The sequence below is a fragment of the Narcine bancroftii genome, chromosome 4, assembly GCF_036971445.1.
Source record: "Narcine bancroftii isolate sNarBan1 chromosome 4, sNarBan1.hap1, whole genome shotgun sequence".
Classification (NCBI taxonomy): Eukaryota; Metazoa; Chordata; class Chondrichthyes; order Torpediniformes; family Narcinidae; genus Narcine; species Narcine bancroftii.
The window spans coordinates 311,195,657-311,218,157 of record NC_091472.1 but is presented as its reverse complement, the minus strand read 5'-3'; the positions used below and the strand labels follow the sequence as shown (position 1 = coordinate 311,218,157).

Below are 22,501 nucleotides of genomic sequence, written 5' to 3'. Positions count from 1 at the left end.
GGCAACCGCATCAGTAGTCTAAGATTGCCGGATTATTGGAGGTCCCATGAATAATTTTATGGTTCTACCCCCCTGCTTGGTCACCAGAGAACTTATTCTCGTTAAATGATATTCAGCAATTAAAGAGAACACCATCTTCAGCAATTGAACCAAGCCTTGTAATTCTTGTGAAGCTGTACCATCCACCCTTCTGTCGCTGGCCGCCTCTTACCTGCGTGGTCACACTGTACATTTCCAGCTCTGCCAATCGCTTCCCCAGGCAGCTGCGGGTACCAAATCCGAACGGGATGGAGGCAAAGGGGTGGTGCTTCTTCTCTCTCTCCTGGCTGCGAAGCCAGCGGTCCGGCAAGAACTTCTGGGGCTCGATGAAGATGCTGTCTTCCTGGCATATGGCGTAGTGGCAGAGGTGGAAGAGAGTCTGGGAAAAGGCAAGGACAATGAGTGCTTCTCATGCAAAAGGAAGGAGAGAGGGATGGGAGAGAGAGAGTGTGAAAGGGGGGGTGAGAGAGGGGAGAGAGAGGAGGGGGCGAGGGGCAGGGGTAGTAAGAGAGACAGTGAGAGAGAAGGGAGAGAGAGGGTGATGGGGAAGAGAGGAGCAGGAGAGAGGGAGGAAAGAGGGGAGAGATGGGGAGATAGAGAGATGGGAGAGATAGAGAGAGGGGAGAGATAGAGAGAGGGAGGGAGAGAGAGCACTCTATGAGCAAACAAAGAGGAAGTGGAGAGCCTCAAGGGGTCAGGCAGTATCCATGGAGACAAATAGACTAGCAATGTTTCAAGTCATGACCCTGTTTTGAGATGGAGGGAGTCATTGGGTCCCTCCATCTCCTCGTTGTTTGGCCAAGATTCTAACATTTGTCAGTCTCTCCCCATAACTGAAGTCGACCAACCCAAGTCCTGAAAAATCCACCATCCTGGACACTTATTGTTTAAGCAAATAAAGTTACTTTAGAATAAAAGGAAAGAAAATGGGCTGAGGATAAAATAAGATCTGCAGGTAAAGGGAAACATCAGTTAGATTCCGAGTAAGACTCCTGCGTTGTCTTGATCCCACGTTCCAACGCAGGTTAGAAAAGAAATGCATTATGAGCATGAACAGTGACAGATTTTTCATGAGGTCAAAGTCATGAGACATGCCATCCGTGGAACCTTGGCTGCTTAGATTCGGAACTGGCTTGCCTGCAGAAAGCAGAGGGTGGTAATATTCTGCCTGGAGGTTGAGGACTAGGGGGATTCCACAGGATCTGTCCTGGGTCCCTGCTCTTTGCCATCATTATCAATGACCTGGATGAAGAAGTGGAGGTGTGGGTCTTTACATATGCAGGTTATAAAAAGGTTGGAGATGTTGGGAATAGTGCAGAGGGTTGTCGTAGGTAACAACAGAGACTTAAACAAGATGCAGAGATGGGCAGAGAGGCGGCAGATGGAGTTCAATGAAGTGATTCTTTTTGGAAGTTCGAACTTGAAGGCAGAATACGTGGTTAATAGGATTCTTAACAGTGCAGAGGAACAGAGAGATCTTGAGGACCATCTTGGGCATATGGTGTGCTGTGTGCTGGCCAAGAGGTAATGTGGTAGCTCCATAAAATTATGGGTAGACTACACTTGGAATATAGTGTTCAATTCTGGCCACCTCATTACAGGAAGGATGTAGATACTTTAGAGAGGGTTCAGAGGAGATATAACATAGAACATTACAGCACAGTACAGGCCCTATAGCCCTCGATGTTGTGCCGACTGATATATTCATAAAGAAAAGAAATACTAAACCCTTTCTACCTCATAACCCTCTATTTTTCTTTCAACCATGTGCCTGTCTAAGAATCTCTTAAATGCCCTTAATGTTTCAGCCTCCACCATATTTAGATCACATCTACTGCCCTACCTTCATCAATTTCTTTTGTTATTTTCTAAAAAAAATTAATTAGGCTCATGAGACATCGCCTTCCCTTCACAGATTCATGCTGACTATCTTGAGTAGACCGTTCTTCTCCAAATGCTCATAGATCCTATCCTTAAGAACCCTCTCCAATAGTTTGCACACCACTGATGTAAGACTCACCAGTCTATAATTCCCAGGATTCTCCCTATTACCTTTTTTAAACAAGGGAGCTACATTTGCCGTTCTCCAATTCTCCAGCACCTCCCCTGTGGCCAAGGAGGACTCAAAGATCATAGCTACTGCCCCAGCTATCTCTTCGCCCCCTTCCCACAGCAACCTGCAAAGTGTCTGGCCCCAGGGACTTATCAATCCTAATGTTTTTAAGAAGATTCAACTCTTCCTTTTCCCTAATCTTAACATGGTCCAGCACACAAGTCTGTTCTTTTCTTACCTCACCCTATTCAAGGTCCTTTTCTTTTTTTTAATTTTTTTAATTTTTCACACCATATTGAACCATATTGACCAAAATACACACAAACATTTCCCTCTTGAATATACACAGTGTCATTTTCTCCCCTTTTCCCCCTCCCATCCCTCCCTCTTTCCCACCCCCCTCCCTACCCACTAAACATTCAACATATGCAATACAATAAACCCATTAAACAATGTCATCACACAATGAAAATAAACAAGAAAACTGTGTCGTCTACTTTTACACACTGGGTCAGTTAATTTTGTCTTCTCATTCTATCATTTTAGGGGGTGGAGGTCTGTGGTAGGCCCTCTCTGTTGTGTTCCATGTACAGTTCCCAAATTTGTTTGAATAGGTGTGATGTTATTTCTTAAATTGTATGTTATTTTTTCCAATGGAATACATTTATTCATTTCTATGTATCATTGCTGTATTCTCAGGCTCTCTTCTGATTTCCAGGTTGACATTATACATTTTTTTTTGCTCAGCTCAGGCTATCATAATAAATCTTTTTTGTGCTTCATCCAAAGCGAGGCCTAGTTCTTTACTTCTTATTTTACTTAAAAGAAAGATTTCTGGATTTTTTGGTATGTTATTTTTTGTGATTTTATTTAATACCTGATTTAGATCTTTCCAAAACTTTTCCACTTTCTCACACGCCCAAATTGCATGTACTGTTGTTCCAGTTTCCTTCTTACAGCGAAAACATCCGTCTGATAATGTTGGGTCCCATTTATATTCAAGGTCCTTTTCTCTGGTTTCTCTGAAGCAAAGTATTCATTTAGGTCCTTCCCAACCAACCACCTCCACCTCCAGGCACATGTGGCCTCCTTCATCCTTTAGCAGCCACACCTTCATTTTTGTCATCCTTATGCATAGAGTGCCTTGGGGTTCTCCTTAATACAGGGAATTACTAGGATGTTGCCTAGATTGGAAAACATGTCCTATGAAGCAAGGTTGACAGAGCCTTCGGCGCAAGGTGAAGGGGGGGGGAGTTTAACAGGGTCAAATGCAGGCAGGTGGGTCCAGTGTGGGTGGGATATTCATAGAGTTATACAGCTTCAAAGCAGGACTTTTGGGCCAAAAGTCCTGCTTTGAAGCTGTATAACTCTATGAATCTAATTAAACTCAAATAGAAAAGATTTAAAAGGGGTCTGAGGAGGAAGCTTTCACAGAGAGGGTGGCAGGAATATAGAACAAGCTGCAGGTGAAGTGGCAGGCGCTAATGTTTAAAAGAACATTAGACATGTGTAATCCTGCATAAATGTGTTTTTTTAACGATTTCAATGTCTATCATATTTATAACTGTAAATCAGTTTGTACACTGGTTGAGGTACCTTGGGACATTTTAACCTGGTGTTAAGGAGGAAGACATCATTCTGCAGTACTGTATCTAAGTTACTCCTTTACTCCCTGTAAAGGTTAAAACCTTGTGTTTTTAACTCTTCGTTAATTTTGTGCCTGTCTCTTTACGATACTATTGTTTGTAGTGTTACCATAGTGACTGTGATGTCATATGTCGCAATATCTGCCCAAACTAACATCTCACTCATTATTCAACGAGATGCGAAGGAAATGGGAGCACGAGAAATTTCTCTTTAAATAATTTTCTGTGTACCTCTCAAAATATCGTTATATATCTCTTTAAAGTTTGAGCTTTATATATGTTTTATATATCAATCATACAGTAAGTACTTTGTTATTCATCGTTATGAAAGTCTTAACGTGAAGCTATGCAAAGTTTATCCGTTTTATCAATGAATTAAAACTACGTAAAATAACAGCCACAGAGTTTGATTTGTTGGATTAAAGAGATCGAAATTTGGGTTATTGCAGCTCATACTTTGGAAGATGATACTGTGAAATTAGGATATATTAGAACAAGGAAAGCGTGGTCTACACTACTCACATTTTTAGGGAAGTGGTATCCTTCAACCACAATGTCCTTCTCCACTATTTGCCGACTATTGCCAGGCACCACAGGGTACAACCTACCAGCAAGGAAGAGGCAGATTTAATTTGAGTGAACAGAGTCCTTGCATTTCGAGAATCACAGATGGTGAGAAGGGAAAGGTATGGTCATGCACTTTGGTAGAAAAATATAAATGGGCAGACTACTTTTGAAATGGGGAGAACATTGAAAATACCCAGGTGCAAAGGGCCCTCGGTGTTCTTGTGCAGAGTAACCTGAAAATAAACTTGCAGGTTGAGACCGTGGTGAAGAAGGCAAATGCAATGCTGGTGTTTATTTCAAGAGGAAGAGAATATAAGAGCAGGGACGTGATGTTGAGGCTTCATGAGGCCTTGGTGAGACCTCACGTGGAGGATTGTGAGCAGTTTTGAGCTCCTCATTTAGAAACAGATACGCTGACCTTGGAGAGAGTTCAAAGGAGATTAATTGGGATTAATCCGGTATGAAAAGATTATGATGTGAGGAATGTTTGACGGCTCTTGTGCTGTATTTAGGAGAACAGGGTGGAGGGAAAATCTCTGAAATATTTTGAATGTTGAAAGGCATGGACCAAGTAGATGCAGAAAGGTCGTTTTCCATGGTGGGAGAGTCTAAGACAAGAGGGGACAACTTCAGGATTGAAGGGCATCCACATAGAACAGAGATGCATAGGAATTTCTTCATCTGTGGAATTTGTTGCCACGGGCAGTTGCGGAGGTCGGGTCATTGGGTGTATTTAAGACAGAGATTGATAGGTTCTGGATTAGCCAGGTCATCAAAGGATATGGGGAGAAGGGCGGGCAGTGGGGCTGAGTGGGAAAATGGAGCAGCTCCTGTTTAAATGGTGGGCTGAATAGCCTATATCTGCTCCTATGACTTAAAGGTGGGGTAGAGAAATGGAGATCAGGTGCACAGAGTAACAAAGATAGTTAATAATGGAAAAGAATGACAAAAACAGGGATTATTTTCTTTGCATAATTGCCAGTTGTGAATTTGGAGCAGCCAACATCATCAAGGACCCTCATAGCCCTGAACACCACCTCCTCTCACTGTTACCTCTGGGCAGAAGCCTGAAGTCCAGGTGAATCTGCAAATGCTAGGGTCTAGTGCAATGTACAAAAGCGTTCGTTAGAAATAAAAGCCAATCAACGTTTCAGGTTTTAGCCCTTCCTCGGGAGAGCCGAAAGTCAGGTAGATGGATGAATAAAAAATAGGGTGGGGGGAGGAGAAGAGGAAGGGGAGGAGCACAGGTAAGAGGCAATAGATGAATACAGGTGGGAGAGTAGAAGAGAAGTGGTGGGGAGAAGGAAGAGGCCTGAGAAAGATAGCTTTCAGATGGCCTAAGGAAGAGAAGAGGGCAGGAAGCTGGAGGAAGGGAGATGGAAAGGAGAAGGAAAGAGAGAGACTGGGGAAGGGGGTTTTACCAGAAAATGGAAAAGTCGATATTGATACCACCTGGTTGGAAATGGAGCGTAAGATATTGCCCCTCCAATTTTCAAGTGGCCTCAGTTTGGCAGTGGGGGGGTCCATGGACAGACGCGCCCTCTTCCACAACTCCACCTCAGCTTCTTTCTTTTCTACCCTCCCGCTAGAATCCACCTATTTACCATTTACCAGATAGCCTGGACACCCCACCACCCCCCTGATCTTTTTTTATACAGGCCTCTGTCCGATTTTCCACATTCCTGATGAAGGCCCCAGGCCCAAAACGTCGACCGTCTTTTACTTCCCCAAGGGTGCTGTGTGACCTGCTGGGCTTCTCCAGCAGGGTTCGGGCTCTACAGCCGGAAGACCAGGACCTCTAGTTTTTTTTTCCCCCCAACAGATTCAGGCTCTTGAACCTCCCCTTATTACACCAGTCAAGTGACAGCACCACAGAAGGGCTGTGTGCAATATTGCTAAATCACTCTTGTTTTGCACTAAGATAACTGTGAATATTTATATAAAGTATCCCTTTTTAATTTAATTAAGTATAATATAGTAGTTGGTGTTTTTAGTTGATTTTGTAGTTTTGTTTTTACAAATTTCCTGTCCAGCTGCTACTAATAAGAATTTTAATGATTATATGCAATGTTTAAGGTTTAAGACAAAAACAAAACTCATCATCTGGTTAAGCAGACAATAATGGTTGAGGTACTTTTCATGTGTTCCTGCTCCCCTTGCATACATACAAACAAAGGGTCCTTGAATTGACCTTGTGCCTGGAATAGTCGCAGCCATAATGACCATCAAATAGTGGCTAGAACGCACAATGAACAGCTGTTCAGGGCAAACACTGGAATATTTTGGGAGACCCGTTGCATCTGTGCCAGCTCCACTGGAAGAGTGAGTTTATATCCCTATCTCCCATTTTTCGGTAATGACGTGCGAGTTCTGCAGGGGTGCATTCGTATGAGCTGAACAGCTGTACTACAGGGGTTCCTGTAATGCTCTGGGTTGGACTCGACCATGGTCCAGGAAGAAATTTAAATTCAGCACATTGAATAAAATTGAAGTTAGACGCTAGTTCGCATCGGTATGATACATAATTGGGTTTCCTTTAGTCTCCTGCGATGTCGTACTTGTCCCTCACTGTCCTTGCCCAGACCAGCGGGATTGTGACTCAAAGCTCATAGAACTGTGTGCCCAGTCACAGTTGCTCCATGAGGCCATGGGAGTGGGGTGCAAAATTGATGTGGTTGGCCACTGGGAGATACGAACAGAGCGAAGGTGCTCAGAAAACCACTGTCTGGGATATTCCAAATATTCTGTCTGGTTAATCTCCAACTGGACAGCATTTGCATCATATTCTCTGGTTTCTGCTACGGTGGTTCTTAACCCTGTTCTCCCTCCCTTCTCCTTCCCTCTCTCTTTTTTCCACCAGTTCTCCACCCCTTCCCTTACAGAGCAACCCATCCCCTTCTCCCATTTGCTGTTGTGCCCTCCCTCCTTTATCTGCCTCTTATCTCCTGCCTGTGGGACTGTGCTCCTTCCTCTGCCCCCCCCCCACCACTTTGTTCAGGCGCCTGCCCACATTCTGCACATACCTTGATGAAGGGCTCAAGCCCGAAACGTGGGTGATGTATCTTTACCTTTGCTACATAAAGAACCCTGTTTGACCTGCTGAGTTTCTCCCACATGGCGTTTTTATTTCAACTGCAGTATCCACAGCCTTTTGTGTTTCACTCCAGACGGCTAAATGAAAAGGTGAGGGGAGTGGGGAGGGGGGAGGAGGAGAGGAGGGAGGAAGGGGAAAATCACAGGCCTATGAGGTAAGAGGTGTGGGAAGGTAGAAGCTGAGGAATGATGGGGGAGGGTGCCAGAGGTAGCTCTCTAATCGGAGAAGGAAGCGAAAGGGTGGGGATAGTGATAGGGAAAGGCCGGAGGTAGTGGTCTAATGGAAAATGAAGGGCGATATTGATGCTGTCAGGTTGGACCGACGGATTATTAGGTGTTGTTCCTCCGATTTGCAGTGGCCTCATTTTGGCAATGCATGAGGCCATGGATGGACGTGTTAGTGTGGGGAATTGAAATGGTTGACCACCAGAAGGACATTGCTGTTAGAGAGGACAGAGTGAAGGGGTTCATCAAAATGACCTCCCAGTCTACGTCCTCGATGTCAAGGAGATCGCATCGGGAGCACCAGATGCCCAAAATGACCCTTGCAGGTGAAGCATTGGTTCACTAGGAAGCCCTGAATGGTGGTGAGGGAGGAGGTATAGCATATCTTGCAGTCACAGGGTTTGGTACCCAAGGGCTGATTGGTTGGAAGTGATGAGTGGAAGAGGGAGTCACGGATCTGAACTAGTCTAGTGAGATGCTTAGATGTGTCTCTGGCACTGGGGGCATCACCAACCAGATGGCGAAAGTTCAAGATTGCACCTCCCTGCCATCTCCTCAAGAATGATTAGGGATGAGCTTTAAATGAAAATCCTCTCTGTCCACTACAGTTGAAATGAAACATCTGGGCTATACGTGTTATACTGACATAACAATAATTCACAGCACGGTTGGCGTAGCAGTTAGCGCAACCCCTTTACAGCGCCAGCCATTGGGTCAGAGGTTCGAATCCCGTGCTGTCTGTAAGGAGTTTGTACGTTCTCCCCGTGTCTGCGTGGGTTTTCTCCGTGGGCTCCGGTTCCCTCCCACTGTTTGAAATGTACTGGGGGTGCCAGTTAATTGGGTGTAAATTAAGCAGCACGGACTCGTGGGCCAGAATGGCCTGGTACCATGCTGTATGTGTAAATTTTAATTTAATTTCAAACTTAAATTTATACATTTTAATTCAACTAAATTGCAAGAATTATAAGAAAAAACATTGAATGGATACATGGATAGGGTGGGCTTGGAGATATATATGCCAAATGCAGGCAGGTGGGACCAGTGTTGATGGAATTTTTTAGTTAGCAAGTTGGGCTGCCAACCAAGACTGGACAGCTGTAGGGCCCTGGGTATTGGCCACAGACATGTCCAAATGTAGGAAATAGCTATAGGAGAAAGGCAATTGGTCTTTTATTCTTGTTCTACCATTTGATATGATTACCTAAATTCAATACCTTGTTCCAGATTTCTCCCCTTATCATTGGATCCCTCCAGCTCGATAAGCAATATCTCAACCCTTAATCACAAATAAGAATTTTAAATACAGACATACAGCACGGGAACAGGCCCTTCTGGCCCATATGCCCAATTACACCCAATTGACGTACAACCCCGATATGTTTTAAAGGGTGGGAGGAAACCGAAGACCCCGGAGGAAACCCACAAAGACAACAAGAGAATGTGCAAACTCCTTACAGACAGCGCCGGATTCGAACCCTGGTCGCTGGCATTATGCTAACTGCCACGTTAACCGTGTTGCCCTGATACCACTAATACACTCCACATGGGACCATGAGACAAGAAGGACATTTTGGAGTCGCTCCCAGACAGGTCCCACCAGGGATCGACTGAGAGGTGAACTCTATCATCTTCTGCTTTGCACAAGGAGTTTCAATCACCTGCCTCTTCGACACTCCTGGGTTATTAGAGCCATGCTCTCAACTATGAGTGTATGATGACTTTCCCAGGGATTATAATGGATGAGGTTCAGGACACAGAAAAGACTGCAGACACGGAAATCTGGGGCAAATAAGCAATCAACTTAGTAAGTTGATCACCACCAGAGGAGCAGGGGTGGGGACTGTCAAGGTTTAGAGTTAGAAGCCTTCATCAGGACTTTGATTTAGTAGCACAGGTTGGTGAAACATCCTTAAACACGCTGATGATGGAGAACTGTTCCATTTACTCCATTCATTCCTTCCATTACTAGCCAATTACACTGGTTAGACTCAACCACAAACCCCTTCACCTCACCCTCCCCAACATGAGTACAAATCTCCTCTACCATTCGCCCACAACCCAGGGGGAGTTGCCAAATTAGAAGAACGAGGCCAGAGGAATGGGAATTACCGAAGGGTCTCTTTGACCACCGCTTTCAACAGGGGCATGTGGACAAAATCCTTGGCCACTGGGATTTGGTCTCCTGGACAGACATTGTTCACTTCTTCGTACAATTGCTGCTGAATGGACTGTTCTCTGGCTAGATGGTAGAAGATCCAAGAAGTTGTGTTTGATGTCTGAAAGGAAAAGACAATTTCTTCACTCGTGCTGGCATTATGCAATAGAGGACAAATAGAAACATGATTTAGGAGCAAGAATATTGATTGGACTCCCAGTCTGTTCGCCACTCAATACAAGAGAGATGGGTTACACCTGAACTGGAAGGGGAGGGGGCCAATATTCTTGGATGGGAAATTTGCTATGTTCACCTAGGAGGCATTAAACTAGCCTACAATTCTGAAATGTATACGTTGTTACAAAACAAATTGCCTAAACCAGATCTTGATAAATCAAAAATGAAATGGGATGCAGATTTAGATAGAAAGATTGATGAAAATGTTTGGAGAAATTTGCGTAAAGACAGTATGACTAAGGTAATAAATGTACGTTACAGATTCGTGCAGTATAATTTTTAACATCAATTGTATTTGACTCCGTATAAACTGAAACATTTTCAACTTAGATCTTCAGATGTGGCCAAGAAGTAGATACTTTTTTTCATTCGACGTGGACTTGTTCTAAGGTTAGAAGTTTTTGGATGCAAATTAAATTGTTTTTAGAGCAGATATTAAAAGTAAGTTTACCTTTTGACCCAATGTTTTTAATAGGAGATATTAAGTCGACAGCTTTAAGATGGAGATTGAATATGTATCAAATTGAATTTTTGCGTTTGTCTTTGGCGGTTTCCAAAAAGTGTTTAGCTATGACATGGAAATCTGACTCAGTTTTAGGGATGAAAAGATGACATAATGAAATGAAAGCCTGTATTCCTTTAGAAAAGATTACATATAATTTGAGAGACAAATATTTTTTCTCTGTTTGGAGCCCTTATCTGAAAATTATTGATGTTCGAATTTGATCTCTCGGTCCACTTCGATGGATGCCGCCACTCCTGCAGCCAAGAAGCTTAAAAGTTTTAAAAGTGATTGTACTAGATAACGATCTCCTTTTTCTCTCTTTGTAGGAGGGGAAGGGAGGAGAGAGAGTTTAGTGGGGAGATTGCAGAGGTTGGGATGGGGGGGGTTATATAAATTATTCACATCATGCTTGTATTAAAATGTAGAAACTAATGTTATGTTATGTGATTTTAAACTTCAAATAAAATATTTTTTAAAAACTAGTCTACAAGGGGCTGGAATCCAAGATCGAGAGAGGGGTGGGGGTGGGGGGGGGGCGGAGATAGAAAAGGTAAAGGGGAGCAAGGAAGGTAAATTGAAGCAGAACAGGATGGTGGGGAAGCGTCAAGGAAAGACGGGTAAACTTCATTGTGCTGATTTCAAGGCGAGAAGCCAGACAGAGAAGGTGGACAAACTTAGGATGGGGATACATAAGGAACAATGGGATATTTTAGCCATAATGGGGACATGGTTGTAGGAGCACCAAGTTCCTAAGTTCTGTACAGTAGTTACAAGTGTGATGGGCACAGTGGAGAGTGAGTTGGGGGGAGGGGGAGATGGGGCTATCAATATTTGTCAAGGAATATATCAAAGCAGACTTCAGGAAGGACATAGCCAGAGAACTATCATGTAAAGGCAGTGTGGGTCAAAATCAAGAACGGATAAGGAGTAGTCCCCTGGATGGAGGTATCCAAAGGCATAGGGAGCGAGTGTGGAGAGAGATTGCTGAGGCTTGTAAATATTGCAAATCTGTCATTGACAGGGGTTTCAACTTCCCCAACATTCTATTCTGCTGGCATGGATTTGCTGGGACTTCAGGAAATGAGTCACAGAGAAAGGTTAAGCAGGTTCCCTGGAGCGTAGAAGTATGAGGGGAGATTTGAAAGAATTATACAAAATTATGAGGGCGATAGAAAGAGTAAATGCAAGTTGAGGGTGGGTGAGATACAAACCAGAGGACCTGGGTTAAGGGTGAAAGAGGAAATGTTCAGCGGGAACATCTTTACACAGATAGAAGTGGGAGGGTGGAATGAACTGGTGAATACAGGCTCGATTTTAACCCTTAAGAAAAATATGGACAGGTACATGTATGGGATGAGTATGGAGGACTGGGTGCAGGTCAGTGGGACAGACTAGATGGGTCTGCTTTCTGTGCTGTAATGTCCTATGATTCTATATGTTTCGATAAGATCACCTCTTATTCTCAATTCCAGCAAGTACAGTCCCAGGCAAGGTCAGACTGGAGAAGCCGGGATTGTCCCATCTGATCCAATTTTCTTGGAACAAATTGGTGCTCTTACTGTGTCCACTGCAGCCAGTAACACCTCTGACAGACTCCCGTAGATGTCCTTGGGTGTCATGTTGGTATTGGTCAAGAGGTAAGTGAGATATTCCCCACTCATTTCTTTCCCTTCCTTCATGTTGGTCTCGATCTCCCTCATCCTCTTGTTCACAAGTTTCTCGGCTAAAAATCAAAGAAACACAATTCACATACTAAGTCATTAGATCCAGCAGATCAATGGAGGTCAACCCCACCAGAACCAACAGATCAACAAGAGTCAGACTACAGGTCATAGGAACATAAGAACATAGGAAGTAGGAACAGGAGTCGGCCAAAAATGGCCCATCGAGCCTGCTCTGCCATTCAATATGATCATGGCTGATCTAATTTAGGACCTAACTCCACCTACCTGCCTTCTCCCCATATCCCCTAATTCCTCTATCATGTAAAAATTTATCGAACTGAATTTTAAATATGTTTAATGAGGCAGCCTCAACCACTTCCCTGGTTAGAGAATTCCAAACATTCACTACTCTCTTGGAAAAACTATTTTTCCTCATCTCTGTCCTAAATCTACTCCCCCGAATCTTGAGACTGTGTCCTCTCGTTTTAGTTTCCCCGGCCAGCTCAAAAAACCTTCCTACATCTATCCTATCCATACCCTTCATAATTCTATATGTTTCTATAAGATCTCCTCTCATTCTTCTGAACTCGAGCGAATACAATCCTAGACGATTTAATCTTTCAACCTAAGTCAACCCTTTCATCCCAGGGATCAACCTAGTAAACCTCCTCTGGACCGTCTCCAAAGCCAGTATATTCTTCCTCAAATATGGAGACCAGAACTGGACACAGTACTCCAGGTGCGGTCTCACCAGTACCTTATACAGTTGCGACATGACCTCCCTACTTCTGAATTCAATTCCTCCAGCGATGAAGGCCAACATTCCGTTTGCCTTCTTAATAACCTGCTGCACCTGCCACCTAACTTTTTGCGATTCATGCACAAGCCCTCCCAAGTCCCTCTGCACAACAGCATGCTGTAGTTTCTCACCCTTTAAATAATATTCAGCTCTTTTATTTTTCTTGCCAAAGTGGATAACCTCACACTTACTAACATTGTACTCCATCTGCCAGGCCTTTGCCCACTCATCCAGCTTAACTCTATCCCTCTGCAGACTCTCCACATCCTCATTACAATTTGCTCTTCCACTCAATTTAGTGTCATCTGCAAACTTGGCTACACCATATTTTGTCCCCTCCTCCAAGTCATCAATGTAAACGATGAACAGTTGTGGGCCTAACACTGACCCCTGCGGCACCCCACTTACCTTTCTCTGCCAACCTGAAAAACTCCCATTTATCCCGACTCTCTGCCTCCTGTCAGACAACCAATTTTCAATCCGGGCCAATAGACTTCCCCGGACTCCACTTTCCTGTAACTTACTGAGAAGTCTCTTGTGCGACACCTTATCAAACGCTTTCTGGAAATCCAAATATACAACATCAACCTGTTCCCCTCTATCCACCGCACCCATTATATCCTCAAAGAATCCTAACAAGTTTGTCAAACAAGATCTTCCCTTTCTAAAACCATGCTGCATCTGCCTGATTGAACCCTTACGTTCCAAAAGGTCCAGCAGAAGCCAGACTTCAGCCCCCACCATCATCACCACAGCCTCCAGTGGACATCAGTCTCGCCAAGGTGCAGCAAATAATTCGATTTCAGCCCAGAGATGCAGCAGTCTAGCTGGAGTTGGCTACCATCTGGTCCAGCTTACAAGGCTGGAATCCAAGATTGAGAGAGGGGTGGGGATGGGGGGAGATAGAAAAGGTAAAGAGGAGCAAGGAAGATAAATTGAAGCAGAACAGGATGGTGGGGAAGTGTCAAGGAAAGATGGGTAAACTTCATTGTGCTGATTTCAAGGCAAGAAGCCAGACAGAGAAGGTGGACAAACTTAGGATGTGGATACATAAGGAACAATGGGATATTTTAGCCATAATGGGGACATGGTTGTAGAAGCACCAAATTCCTAAGTTCTGTACAGTAGTTACAAGTGTGATGGGCACAGTGGAGAGTGAGTTGGGGGGAGGGGGAGACGGGGGTATCAATATTTGTCAAGGAATATATCAAAGCAGACTTCAGGAAGGACATAGCCAGAGAACTATCATGTAAGGCATTGTGGGTCAAAATCAAGAACAGATAAGGAGTAGTCCCCTGGATGGAGGTATCCAAAGGCATAGGGAGCGAGTGTGGAGAGAGATTGCTGAGGCTTGTAAATATTGCAAATCTGTCATTGACAGGGGTTTCAACTTCCCCAACATTCTATTCTGCTGGCATGGATTTGCTGGGACTTCAGGAAATGAGTCACAGGGAAAGGTTAAGCAGGTTCCCTGGAGCGTAGAAATATGAGGGGAGATTTGAAAGAATTATACAAAATTATGAAGGGGATAGAAAGAATCATCTGATTCCACAAGTGCAGCCCGACAACACTGTGTTCTCTGGTCCTCGGTGCTGAACACACAGACACACAACCAGACATAGCACAGATGCAGACAAACAAGACACATGCAGGTCAAGTATTCTTCCTTTCTTTTAAAAATATTGTTTTTATTGAGTTTAATAAAAACCCTTTACACAAGGTACATCAATAATAACATAAATCAAATAATCTCATATACATATCAATTGTAAATTAGAAGCAGAAGAATTTTTACACAACTTATTTTGTTCACAATATCAAATTTTATAATTATAATAATTAAACAACTAAATCATAATTCGTACTATGTCCAAAAATAATATTGAATACAAAAATTATACATGTAAAATTTCCTTACACAAAGTATTTTACATTTCTCTGATGTGATCCTGTTGTTCTGTGAAGTGAACTGTAATCTGTGGTGTTCTTCTATACAAATAAATATTGTTTCATAAACATGAGAGTCTCGGATGGTTACTATGAGCAGTTCCTTTGGTCGTTCAGCGTTCTCACTGCCTGTCGGAAGAAGCTGTTCCTCAGCCTGGTGGTGCTGGCTCCGATACTCCTGTATCTCTTCCCTGAAGGGGGGAAGCTGAAAGGTATTGTGTGTGGGGTGGAAGGGGTCCCCTCACTGATCATCACCCTCTTCAGCTAACGATCCTGGATCGCGTCGACGGTGGGGAGGGAGACTCCAGTGATCGTCTCTGCCATTCTTAAGTTCCTATGGATTGACCGCCAATCCATTTCTCTGCAACAACTGTACCACACTGTGATGTAGCCAGCCAGGACACACTCAGTAGAGCTCCTGAAGAATGGTGGCCCACTTCATTCTTCTCAGGAAGTGCAATTGTGCCTTCCTGACAAGTGAGGAGATGTTGTGTGTCCATCATAGGTTACGAGACAAGTCAATTTTATTGCTATTTGATTGTTCATGTACAACCTGACAAAACAGTGTTCTCTGGTCCTCGGTGCAAAAACATGCAGACACACAACCAGACATAACACGCACACACAGACAATCAATACATATGCAGGACAAGTATTATCTCAATGAAAATAAATAAATAAATATTGCTTTGTACGAATGGGAGTCTCAGAGGGTTTGGTCGTTCAGTGTTCTCACTGCTCGCAGGAAGAAGCTGATCCTCAGCCTGGTGGTGCTGGCTCTGATCCTCCTGGATCTCTTCCCCAACGGGAGCAGCCGTGTGAACTTGGTGCCATCTCCCACAGAGTTGTTGACTTGTAGCGGAGGATGGTCATTTCTGATCCTCCTGAAGTCGACGGTCATCTCCTTCGCCATGTCCATATTGGGACTCAGGTTGTGACTCTCGCACCAAATCACGAGATTTTGCACCTTTTCTCTGTAGTGCGACTCATCGTTGCTGGCGGATGAGGCCAGCCGCTGTTGCGTCATCTCCAACACTGTTGGAGCTGGATCTGGCAGTGCAGTCGGAGGTTTGTAACCTGAACCATGCGACCAGTGGAATTTGGATACCGTCTGTTCCAGCAAACCAGCAAAACTTGAACCCTCAACAGGCAGCAGGAATTAGACTGCCCAATTCCAACAGACAGAATGGGAATCTGCCCTTCCCCCACCCAGTATCCAGCAGACAGCAGGAATTAGACTCTCAGGTCTAACAGACACAGTAGAAATCTGCCTCTCCCGCCAGTATCCACCAAATAAGACCTAAATGTTTGCACTGAATTGTTTGTGCTATGTGTACTAAAGCTTAGGTTAGTCAACCAATACTGACAACACGCATAGCAGGTAGTGTAATAATAAAGAAAAAATTCAGAGTACATCAGAAAATTAAGAAGTCCAATCATTAGGAACATAAAGCATTACAGCACAGTTATAGCCCCTTCGGCCCATAATGATGTGCCAACTGTGGAAACAGCACAATTAAGCTTGGCTTTCCCTCCCTCATAGACCATAAGTCCCCATTTTTCTTATATCTATGTGCTTATCTTCAGGTCTTTTGAATGTCCCTATTGTACCAGCCTCCACCACCATTCCTGGCAATGGGTCCCAGGCTCCCAACACTCTCTAGGTGCTTTTAAACTGCCGCATCTGGGTAGCCCTCCTGGGACCCAGCTGCATTAAATGGGTTGGCGGTACTCCCAGCACCCTTCAGGCTGGGGCGGGATCGACCCAGTAAATCGCCAACCCAGCGATTAAAGGGGGATCCTGCCCCCGTGAAGGCGCATTGAACGATGCATCATGCAAATTATCAGCAAGTCTCCCCCATCCCCCCACCAGCTGTCAATCGCTCCCATGCCCCCCACCCCCTCAGCAGCACTGACCCTTCTGTTCCCGTGGCAGCCGATTGCAGAATACCCCCCCACCCGGACTGCCAATCACGGCATATCCCCCCACCCCCCCCCCCCCCCGGCACACCGATCGCAGCGTCCCCTCAGCCCACCAATCGCGGAGACCCCTCTGCCTCGCCAGCGACCCCTGTCTCCCCTTCTGCCAGTGATTCCCTGTGATGCCAGTGTGCAAGCGCTGACGTCACAGGAGTAACTGGGTCAGCCATTTTCACTTTCAAGCCACGGGAGGACACAACAGAGATAAGTTTTACTGGGCTCCCTAACTACCTCCGAGGTAGGCAGGACACGGTTGATTTCCGATGTGCCTAATCATGTCAGACCCTTTCAAACTGCCCTGTGAATAGGGTGCTAATTGCCTGGTTAACCCCATTTTATTGAGCAGTTTAAAATCACCTTCTGTGTATAAAAAAAAATTACATCTGAAGTCTTCCCTAAACTTTCCTCCACTCACCTGAAACAGACGTCTTCTACCATTGTCACCCTGGGGAAACTACAATGCAGGATATAGAGAACAGTACAGTTTGAACCGTGCAGAAGCATCATCTTTCACCAATAAATCTGGTCTTATGATGTATTACTGTAGGTTTTGATTTAATGGCCTTTGAGGAAATCCTGCCTCCTGGCCTTCTGAGAGTACAGCAAAAAAAAACTTTGTTATCCGGAATTTGAGCAAGTGGAAACCTCAAGCAACTGGCAAAAAAAATCAAGGAAAATATATATAAGAATAAATAAAAATTTAAATAAAAGATTAAAATTGTAAAAGTAAATGTCCTCTGAGGTAACACATAAACCTTTGGCAAAGATGGGAGCAAATATTCAGCCAACGGACCACCTTGGTTGTGCTTGGCTCGCAGCAGCTGTTTGAATAAAGTTGTGTTTGAATAAAATGGCATTGCCCAGGATGATGCCACTCGCCATTGGGGTGACTCTCTTAAAAAGTCTCATTATCCCTGCTTAGTAACAGTTGTTCTCTTTATTCTTAAGCATATTAGTAAGGCTTTATCTGAAAATTTGGGGAAGAGGGCGTTAATTATATATAATGTTATTGAACGTGTTTCAGGCGGCTCTGTGGAGAGGGAGGAACCTGCAGATGCAGTGACGGTTAAATGTTTTCAAAGAATGTGACTGAAAATAAACTAAAATGCTATCAGGTTTATATATTCATGAAAGTAAAGTTTGTGTAAGTACAGTCTAGTATTTTTGTGTTTTAAACTTTATTCTTAATGCAAGTACATTAGTTAGGCATTTTAAGCAGAAGGCTCAAGCAATTGGAAAACTTGTTTATCTAGCAACTATCAATCCCTGAAGGTATCATTTACCAGGGGTTTTGCAGTGCATTTTAGTGGTTCTAGGAGTTTTGACAATGTTGGTAGGAATTTTAATGCTAATCTTAATCTCCAGTCTGCTTACAGGAAGAATGAAATGGACCTTGAATCTAGAGGTTTATGTGGCCAAGCAGGTGCATCTCCTGCTTGATGCGAAGTGGGGAAGAGAACAGGGCTCCTCCCTACTCTGCTCCTCATGCACCTTCCTCAGTCCTGATGAACAATGTTGGTTCTTTGTCTCCCACTGGCCCTGCTCAACCTACTGAGTTCCTCTTTCAGAATGTGTTTGTCTCTAAATTCCAGCATCTGCAGTCTCCTGCCTGTGACCAAGGCAGGCCGGGTTCTATCTAAATAGAACAAAAATGCTCAAAGGTGGTAATTCAATAACTCTAGAATTTGTATTGGATCGATAAGCTAATGATATGAACTGGGAACCTTAATCTCACTGTAACTGCCTTAGCTCAGCTCCCTGATTACTGCCCTTCCTGATCGTATTTGATTCTACCCCAGAGGTGGCCCAGGGATGTTGGTGGAGGCTGGGTCAATTTAAACATTTAAAATTATTAGACATACAGCACAGTAACAGGCCAATTCAGCCCTATGAATCCGTGCTGCCCAAATTACCCCCCATTAACCTATCCCCTGGTACATTTTGGAAGGAAACCAGAATTACCGGAGAAAACCCACACTGACAAGAGGAGAACTCCTTACAGACAGCACAAGATTTGAACCCAGGTCCTGTCCTGGTCGTTGGCACTGTAAAGGCGTGGTACTAACTGCCACGCCAATGTGCCACCTAATTGATGCAAGAGAGATTAATGGATGCAAGGAAAATAGAAGGTTGTGGGTATGAGACTGGTAAGGTTTAGATAGTTGAGTAGGTTTATGTAGGTCGGCACAACATTGTGGGCCGAAGGGCTTGTACTGTGTTGTAGTGTTCCATATTCTATGTTCTAGATCATTAATATACATTGCAGATAGTTGGAATCCCAGCACTGAACATTGAGATGCTCCAATAGTAACTGTCTGTCACGCTGAATAGGACCCATTTATTACCACTCACTGCTTCCTGCCTGACAACCAGTTTTCTATCCATGTCAGTACATCACTCTCTAATTATGTACAGCAATATCTTGTGGGGGACCATATCAAAAGTCCCTTGAAAGTCCAAACGCAACTTGTTCATCAGTCCACTCTACTGGTTGCATCCTCAGAACATTCTAGATTTCCATTTCGTACGTCCACGCTGTCTTGGACGTATCCTGTCACTCCTCTCCAAATTTGCAGCAATGACGTTTCTCACATCCGGCATTTCCCCGCCACTGAAGTCAGGCGAATAATCTCCCGATTTTTCTCTCCTAACCTTTCTTAAATGTGGTGCCCCATTAGGCAGCCTTCCAGTCCAAAGGAACTGGCCCAGCATGTGGAGAATGTTGGAAAACTAACACTTTGACTTGGGCCACCTCTGGGGTAGAATCAAATACGATCAGGAAGGGCAGTAATCAGGGAGCTGAGCTAAGGCAGTTACAGTGAGATTAAGGTTCCCAGTTCCTTTCATTAGCTTATCGGTCCAATACAAATTCTAGAGTTATTGAATTACCACCTTTGAGCATTTTTGTTCTATTTAGATAGAGCCTGGCCTACCCTGGTCACAGGCAGGAGACTGCAGACGCTGGAATTTAGAGACAAACCACATTCTGAAAGAGGAACTCAGTAGGTTGAGCAGGGCCAGTGGGAGACAAAGAACCAACATTGTTCATCAGAATTGAGGAAGGTGTATGAGGAGCAGAGTAGGGAGGAGCCCTGTTCTCTTCCCCACTTCGCACCAAGGAGGAGATGCACCTGCTTGGCCACATAAACCTCTAGATTCAAGGTCCATTTCATTGCTGCTGGAAGCAGACTGGAGATTAAGATTACACTGTGTAAAAAAAAATACCAATGACTTCTCCCCTAAACACTCCTGCCCCTCACCTTAAACAGATGTCCTCTGATGTTTGCTATTGTCACCCTGGGACAAAGGTGCTGGTGAAGGTGGAGAAGGTCAGAACCTTCCAAGTTCCTGGGAGTCTATATTTCAGAAGACCTTTCCTAGAGCTAGCATATTGAAAAAACTGTGAAGAAGCCTCTCCAAAGAGACTGAGGAGATTTGACGTGTCTTCAAATACTCTGCAGGTACACTGACTGGTTGCATCACAGCCTGGTTCAGGAATTCAACTGCTCAGAAATGCAGAAGGCTTCAGAGGTTACAAGCATAGCCAGGTCCTTCAAAAAGTCCGAGCTCCCATCCACTGAAGAAGTCTATGTGACGCACTGCCTCAAGAAGGCAGCTGACATCATAAAGAACTCGAAAAGTAAATCACAAAATTCTGTAGACACCGTGGTTGAACACACGACGGTGGAGAGACTCGGCAGGTTAGGGTTACGGACTCGTAGGGCTGAATTGGCCTGTTACAGTGCTGTATGTCTAATAATATGTAGCAAAGGCAGAGATCCATCATCGACATTTCGGGCTTGAGCCCTTCATCAGTGTATGAGAAAATGCCGGCAGGCGTCCGAACAAAAGAGTAGGAGGGGGGAAGTGGGTGGCATAGCAGGAGAAGATAGGTGGAGAAAGGAGGGAGGGGACAGCAGCAATGAATGGGGGGGTGGAATGGCAGGGCTTTGTGGTTGAAAGAACTGGAAAGGCAGGAAAGGGGCGGAAGCAAATGAAAAGGCGAGCAGGATTAATGGAAAGCAGTAAAGTCACGTGGCAGGAGGGTACCCAGATGGAAAATAAGGTGTCGCTCCTACAATCTGCAGGTGGTCAGGGTGGGACAGTACATAAGGCCATGGACAGACATGTGAGCGCGGGAGTGTGACCGGGAATCAAAATGGTTGGCCGCTGGGAGATCGCTGTGGTTGCGAATGGGATGGAGGTGCTGAGCAAAGGACGCTGACCACCCTGGTCACATCCTCTCCTCACTGCTCCCTTCGGGGAGAAGGTACAAAATCCTGAAGACCAGCATCTCTAGATTCAAGAACAGTTTCTTTCCAACATATATCGGGCTCTTGAAACTCCCCTTTTTACACTAATTAGGGACTACTCTGACACCACAAAAGGACTGTCTGAACTTTTGGTCAGTGTGATGTAATATTTGTAGATGTTTTTGGGAGATAAATTGGTAAAATTGGAGTAGGTTACATACATACACACACTTTAAAACAGATCTTATTTGAAATACTGAAGAATTCATATTCAGTGACTTTACAGAAATTATGGAGGATGCTGTGCACATTTCACAAGGTGCTAATTGAAATGATGTCATGAAATGAATGGATTATTGTCTTGGAAGAACAACCAGAGTCAGGTTGTCTGTTTTGGACCTTTCTGCAAGGCTTTTGACCTCTGAAAAGTGCTCACTCAGAGGTCACTGAGAGGTTTTTTTACCTAAAACAACAGATGGACTAGACTGACAAGAAGACTGACTCCTATTGTTCAGTGGCAGCAAGTAAGAATTTTGGTGCTTGTGTATATTCTACAATGTGTATGACAATAAACTCATTATTAATATCATCATCTTTGGAGTATTGAGTGCCGTTCTGTTTGCCCTGTTAGAGGAAGGATGTTGCTCAGCTAAAAAGATTGCAGAGAAGATTTATGAAGCTGTTACTGGGACGAGTACTGAAGATATTAGAACAGACTTGATAGGCCTGTTTTAGGCCTTGATAGGCCTTAATAGGTCTGAAAAGATTGCAGAGAAGATTTATGAAGCTGTTACTGGGACGAGTACTGAAGATATTAGAACAGACTTGATAGGCCTGTTTTAGGCCTTGATAGGCCTTAATAGGTCTGAAAAGATTGCAGAGAAGATTCATGAAGATGTTGCTAGGACTCGAGAACTAGAGATATTAGAAGAGAATTGATAGGCCTATGCTGTTTTCCCTAGAGTGAGGGAGTCTGAGGGGCCTGCTAACAGTTGTACATAATCATAGATGTTGTAATGATAGAGATCAGATTTGCATGGCAACTAGCAAGGCCTTACTGTTTGATTATACTTGGCTACCACCAGGGGCTGAAACAGAGCAAGACACACAGTATGCAGTATCTTTAATGGAGGCTTGCCTCATGGTGCTGTTTGCAACAACTTTAAAGTAAATAACCTTTTCCTTCATCCATGTGTTGTCTTAGCAATTCACACAATACAAGATGAAACATGGTGTCAGAAGTGGGATGAAGGAAATACTTTAAAAAGTAAAATCTAAAGTCAGCAACTGATCAGTGTAGAGAAGCAAACGCAGTGAAAAATAGAAGGATTACATCCA

General features: G+C 44.1%; 1 protein-coding gene across 2 annotated transcripts in view; it reads right to left on the bottom strand.

Annotated features, from left to right (window-relative positions):
- cyp27a3 (cytochrome P450 family 27 subfamily A member 3) overlaps positions 1 to 22,501 on the bottom strand; it is a 108,690-nt gene that overhangs the window by 4,667 nt on the left and 81,522 nt on the right. The window contains exons 5-8 of one of the 2 annotated variants that reach the window (XM_069935913.1): positions 12,080 to 12,243; positions 9,733 to 9,899; positions 4,261 to 4,342; positions 212 to 418 (exon numbers count right to left, since the gene is read on the bottom strand). In XM_069935913.1, the coding sequence (XP_069792014.1) occupies positions 212 to 418; positions 4,261 to 4,342; positions 9,733 to 9,899; positions 12,080 to 12,243 (620 nt within the window). The remainder of the gene's footprint in view (positions 1 to 211; positions 419 to 4,260; positions 4,343 to 9,732; positions 9,900 to 12,079; positions 12,244 to 22,501) is intronic. The other variant, XM_069935914.1, reaches the window with a different exon arrangement.